At 32.7% G+C, this 6766-nt stretch overlaps 1 protein-coding gene across 2 annotated transcripts in view; it reads left to right on the top strand.

The window, feature by feature from the left end:
• Nucleotides 1-6766, top strand: part of LOC106468653 (Down syndrome cell adhesion molecule-like protein 1) — an 83874-nt gene that overhangs the window by 65319 nt on the left and 11789 nt on the right. For both annotated transcript variants that reach the window (XM_022397720.1, XM_022397718.1), the window contains exons 12-13: nucleotides 3308-3545; nucleotides 4945-5043. In XM_022397720.1, coding sequence (XP_022253428.1) covers nucleotides 3308-3545; nucleotides 4945-5043 — 337 coding nt within the window. The remainder of the gene's footprint in view (nucleotides 1-3307; nucleotides 3546-4944; nucleotides 5044-6766) is intronic.

Here is a 6766-nt window from a genome sequence, read left to right as displayed (position 1 = left end):
TAGTCTGCAACTGGAACGTTTAAATCAAGCCCTTCGTCAGAAACGCCCTTCACTCATCAATCGGAAAGGTGTTCTTCTCCACAACAATACACGTCAACATGTGGCACGTTTGACGCAACACAAGATTATAGAGTTGGGTTAGGAAGTTCTCCCCCACCAACCATATTCTCCAGATATGGCACCATCAAATTGCCATCTTTTTCCTTCGCTGCAAAACCATCTTAATGGGAAAACGTATGCAAATGTGGAAGGTGTTAAAGAGGACATCGACATGTTTTCTGCTTGAAAGCCAAATGATTTCTTTAATCGGAGCATTAACAACCTGATTGTAAGATGGAAAAGCATCATTGATAAGAATGGAGACTATTTCATTTAATATACGTTTTGTTTTGAAATATAACTTTTTCGGCTTTTTTTTCCTCCTAAAAAAAGCAACATTAATTTCTTCACGACCTAATAGAAGGAGAAACTTCGTTTGTGGAAGTTGAAAAAGAGCTTACAAGCTCTGTTCACGAGACCTTGTAATGTTGAACAAATTCTATCGTACCTAATCAGTTGTGAGCAAACATTGTGGTATAATGTATTTGGAATATTTTTATTTGGAAATGGAAAGGTTGTAGCTTCAAAACCATAAAATTGTTTTACTGGATACATTGAATTTGAATATTTGATTAACGATGCTGATATCTATATCCAAGTAACGTGTATTATCCAAAGTTAGAGAACGTTTTTTCAGGATGAGTTCTGGTGAATCAATATAATTGGCTGTATCAAAAAAATCGCGATAATTAAATATACGAATATCATCATTATACCTACAAGTACAACTGATGCACAAACTTTATGGAGTTACTGATGATAATGAACGGATTAATATCAGTTATTTTTTATATAAATTACAGCATTAGTTTGAATGCTTTTTAGTGCACTTCAAATTATTACCTATTAGAACTCGCTACTCCTTAGTCGCAACATTAAGCATTTATAATAAACGTGTATTTGAAGAGTGTTTTACGCCGTTTGGGAATCCAAAATGATTTAGGTATTACATTATCAGATTTTACAGAATGTGGAGCCAAAGTCTAGTAAAAGTGTAATGTGTTTCTGTATGATAATTTCTTTATCATTTTTAACGTATTTATATACCCCTTACCTGAAGGTTCTAATGTATTTATATACCCCATTGCCTGAAGATTTTAACGTATTTATATATCCCATTACCTGAAGATTTTAACGTATTTATATACCCCATTACCTGAAGATTTTAACGTATTTATATACCCCATTACCTGAAGATTTTAACGTATTTATATACCCCCTTACCTGAAGATTTTAACGTATTTATGTACCCCCGGGTATATAAATACGTTAAGTCCTTCAGGTAATCCTTACCTGAAGATTTTAACGTAATTATATACCTCCTTACCTGAAGGACTTAATGTATTTATATACCTTCTTACCTGAAGGTTTTAAAGTATTTATATTAAACCCTAGTTTTTTACTTAAAATTGTAACATAATTCTTTTCACAAATGAAAACATTTGTCAGCTGTTTCAGCGGCGGGAGTGATGACATATGTGCTATGTTAATAATCTAAGTAGTCGGTAACTTGTGTGCTATTCATAATATGTCCATTGTTACAAAGCCCATTTAGCTCTTTGCTCTTCCGTAGCTACGGAACCCATTTAACTCTGTGGTACGTAACCCATTTAATTCTGTTTTCTGTGGATATAGAACCCATACTCTGTTCTCTCGTGGCTACGGAGCCCAGGTTTATTCGGTTGAGAAGAATAAGGATTACTTAAAAATTGGCAACAGGCTAAAGAAATACTATTTTCATTATTAACTCGATCGTTAAGCCCATAGTAATAAGTTGTAAATTGTGTTTGCATCCGGTTGAACATAAGTCAGACTATTTTGCGACACAACTTTGCTGAGTTTTTCCTACATCTCATATCCTCGTGAAACAGCTCTGCATGAGCTTGAAGTCCTGCATTTTGTAACAACCGATACTTAAGTCGTGATACAATAAAAAAAAACACTCCTTTCAATATTAAAACTTTTACTATTACTGATAATCTCTTAAGATATTTTGATAGTAAATTAAGATTTGACATCCAAATTACATCATTTAATAAAGAAATATGACACATAAGACATCACGTTTCGTATGTTCACATTCGTACCAGAAACAATTTGCTATAGTTTCAGAACGTTATTGATTGCATCAACTTTGTATACCTTTACTCCTGAAGAAGACAGATCCAACCTATCAAAAGTGCTAGGGTTTTATCATTTTTTTTTTAAATGTGATTTACCAACATTTTGGATCCCATATGTTTTTAACTATCTTTACCACAGTAATTCAAATTGTGGATTGAAGTGATTTTGTTTTTGTCATATACTAATAATTTTCAATGAACTTTGTTGCAAGAGCAAGTAATTTATGAAGAACAGTACAGAATCCGAAACGTCGTCTTCAGAAAGAAGGAAGATTTCATACAAAACTTATTAAAACTGATTTTTTTTACTCTTTATCTATGCATGATGTTTAGCTTTCATCATTGTCGTAAAAATATGAACAATTAAATTTTGATTTCAAATATCTAGAAACCTCGGAAATGGATAACTGGAATAAGATGTCAACTTTGAATAAAATAAAATACAAAATCTTGTTATTGCTTCATTTATATGACCTTCTGAACGGCACTTTTCATTCTGTAAAGTAAAAAAGAAAACTGTGTTTCTTTGTTTCTTTGGGTTTGTATTGTAAGCGCAAAGCTATACGATTGGCTATCTGTGTTGTGCCCCTCGCGGGTAGCGATACCCCTATTTTTTGGGCTATAAGCCCTCAAACTTACTGCTGAATCACCAGGAGGATAAAATTTCAAATACTGTTTGGTCAGTTGTGTGAATTTGTATACATTATATATTTATTTGTAAAAACTATTTTGCTTTCATATTCTTTATCATTGAAAGAAATAATGACGTACTTTGATACTCATCTGTGACAGTTGACATTTCACCTTTGACCTGTTGGTGATTAAGCATTTTATCATACCATTAGTTGAATGAATAAATGCAATAATTCTGTTCAAATCTATTGGTTTCTCCAATGTAGATTATAGATTCAAAATGACCTCAAGTCAATATATATATATATATATATACATTGTTTTTTGGGTGGAGGGATATATTATTATACTAAGTAACTTCATCTCTCTTCATTGTATCACATGATTGATTTTCATCTAGTCAGGTTTAACTAATCTTTCAACGTCGCTCTCTCTTTTTTAATACCCTCCAGCCTCCTCGAGATGACCAATGGAATGGAAAGATTAGCGGTTATTACATCGGTTATAAACCAATTGACGAAAATACGTACGTGTACAAAACGTTTCATGTGAAGAACGAGACAGCACAAGAGCAGTTCCATCTGACTAATCTTAAGAGATCAACGATCTATTACATCACAATCCATGCTTTCAACAGCAAAGGACCAGGTCCAAGATCTGACGAAGTACAAGTCAAGACACTAGATGATGGTAGCGCAGAAACTATTTATATTACTCCTTAGCACATACCAGACCGATATATTTACCAGTCAAGTTACTAAAGTATTAATTAAGACCACCAAGCTTGTACATTTAGAAGTGTTTCTTTCCTTACATTTATGAAGCTTTGTTTATTTTACTATCACTTTCAAAAAGAAATGTTTCCCGTCTTCTGGCCTGACGTAATCGTTATACATCGCAATGCTGGTTAGCATAATAATCGTTAATTCTGTTGTTTAAAATTTCATGTTATTCTCAGTCATAAATCAACATTCACTTGCGTAATTACAGCTTGTCCTCTATGGTTCTTTTAACTTGTCTATTGTCGGCCCTCTGGAGGTGGTGATCAAACTAAAAAATTCGATTACGCTTAAGAAACTAAAGGGTCTTATTCTCGAATCTTTAAAAATGTCCACAGTTAACCTATTCTAATTGATACTCAAACAAACAATAAATGAAAAGTCCACTGATCTCATGACTCAGTTACTCAAATTTTGTTTATTAAATATTTCACGCCAGATATAAAGAAACTAAGTAAGAAACATGTGCTACAAACGTCTCCATTGAACGAACTTTTGTACACTTATTACACTTAAAGATTTTTTTTGCAGATTAAGATATCTACATTACAACAGTGTGCATAGTTTGGGTTCCATTTTCAAGGTTCTCATTTTCTTGATTTGAGCCTAAACTGGAAATATGACAAAAAATAGGGTTACTTATTATTTGAAACTATCATGTGTTCATTTAAGAAATTCACTAGACAATTCCAAAATACAAAATATTGATATGTTATTGTCTAAACATACTTTAAATGCCTTATTTTTAACTCTGTGTATTATAATTTATGCTATTGTATTCGCAAAGATGACGATTGGCTTTTATCGACCTTATTGTAGTGTAGTTGAGTCAGGAGGTCGCCCGGACACTTTTTTTTCGAAAGTTGGTGCACACCTTGTTTTTTGTTGTTGTTGTTGTTTTTGTATGGTTTTTATTGTGAATTATAAATAACACATAAAAGTGGTAGATGTTTTATAAATCACATAAAACATATTAGATTTTTATCCTTCTTTAGAACAAAATAAACATATAAAGAAACACTAAAAAGATAGAAATTGTCTAATTAAAATATTGTCTGTTGAGACGTCTCTTCATATATTCCGCTTTTGAAAACCTCACAGCCCTAGTATTTGTTGTTGTTTGTTATTGCTTACAACCACACCATTGCTTAATAGCTCAGAAAATGGATAACCTAGAATTATTCAGTTTTGAGCTAACATCCACAGCTTTATGGTACAAAATTAGACTTTAAAATCAATTGTTTTCATTATATTCTTCATTCTTTTAATAAAAAGTAATTTTTGTTTATTAATGCAAAATTGTCTTTCAGTTCCTCCTAGTGCTCCTCATTTGAAATACTTGTCAGTGTCAACTTCTTCGATAACTCTTCAGTGGTCTCAACGTACAACATTTGGTACCAACGTAGTAGGTGAGACTTTATAATTTTCTTTGTATCATCGATCCTTCTGCTTAGCCTCTAAACAATCTTAATAACTGTCTGTCAATAAAACCTACATGGGTTAGATATGATATGAATGATGCTGAATGCTTCAACTACACATTTTTTTTTAGCATTTCTTATGCTGGACAGCTGGTTGGAATTTTACAGCAATGGCATTACTTTATTACATTTTTCCACGGATTTTTGGGTGACGTGACAGCCCTAGTTAAACCTATAGCTTTAGTAAGCTTATTCCTTCCTAACATTTTATGCGTTTTCTATGGATTTCTATTCGGTTTGCAGAATATCATGAAAATATTAATACAGTCTGCAAATGTTTTTTCTCCCTTCGTGATATGTTTATCAATATATGTAACAGCTGTTTTTAAAGTAAAATACCAAATTTTCACTACTTGCTTTTTATGAAGCTTTACATACGAATGTGACAGAAATAAAAGTTACCACAATGACAATGGTGACATTTTTATGACTATTTCAAATTAACCCGTGATAGATAAATGATGGCACAGCCATATTTAGTAAAATTTAGGGTTGACCTCGATATCAGTTGATGTCCTCTGAAATTGGCCCTAAACCACAAGTGGGGGGGGGGGGGGTCGTATCTTATAAGATACGAACTATTCAGTGTTTTATCAAATATTATTATAAAACAACATCTTATCTGAGAAATTCGCTTCCAGAGACAAGAAGAACAAAACAGTTTATAAGCAATCAATTTCCATTATTTTATTAATATATGAAAATCTAATATCATAGCTATCTTTTAGTATACATTCGACAATCAACGAAAGAGGCTTTGTAACTTATTTGATTTAGGTAAAAAATAAGGCAAGATTCTTCCTTGCAATCTTCCATCTGTTGTGGGTCATTACTGTGTTGTTGTTATAATCTACGTTGTTTTGTCATGGGAACGTGTTTTGGTATGATCATGTGTCTTTAAAACTACCTTAAACGAGGAACTCAATTCTGTAGACATTATCACCAATGTAATAACTGTAAAAGGTGTCCGAAACGTCTGGAACAACAGACACTTATTATTCTAAGCTAGTTTGGATTATCAGCGGAATTATTTCGAACTTCTCATGCTTTGACAGCGCCATAATCAGTCACGTATATGAAATTAAGAAAAGCTGCAAATTACCTATGTTCCAGACCTTTTGGACACTCTGTAGATTGACAGTATTACTAAAGTCAGTACTTTAGAAAGAGCGACAACCAAATAAACAAAGAAAACCTGACCACCTAGTAGAGTTTAAAAAAGACATTTTTCACAACAAGGACCTTGCAGAGTGAAGAGAAACTCCAGTTTCTGACCGCTCCTGATTATATTCCGAGCCTCTTTGAGGCCTGAAATATTCAAGATCAAAATAACTGCCAAGAATAATTGGAATTGAAGGACCTTGCACCTAACATTTACAAGGCATATTTCATCCCAAAGCCAAGGACTTCAAACCCACAAAAATACTGCTTTGGAGCCTTATGGGCTTGTCATTATCAATAGTCATGTGATTCTGATGGACATTATGAGTCACTCATGAACATCGTAAATTACTCATATATTACTCCTTAGAAATGTGAGACAGTTATTAGTCTAAAATTATTCACACATATATTACTCATATATTATTCATTAGAAATGTGGGATAGTTATTAGTTTCAACTTGTTCACACATATATTACTCCTTAGAAA

The sequence above is a fragment of the Limulus polyphemus genome, unplaced genomic scaffold (genome assembly GCF_000517525.1).
Source record: "Limulus polyphemus unplaced genomic scaffold, Limulus_polyphemus-2.1.2 Scaffold90, whole genome shotgun sequence".
Lineage (NCBI taxonomy): Eukaryota > Metazoa > Arthropoda > Merostomata > Xiphosura > Limulidae > Limulus > Limulus polyphemus.
The sequence above is the reverse complement of the archived record's forward strand: the minus strand, read 5'-3'. Positions and strand labels throughout refer to the sequence as shown.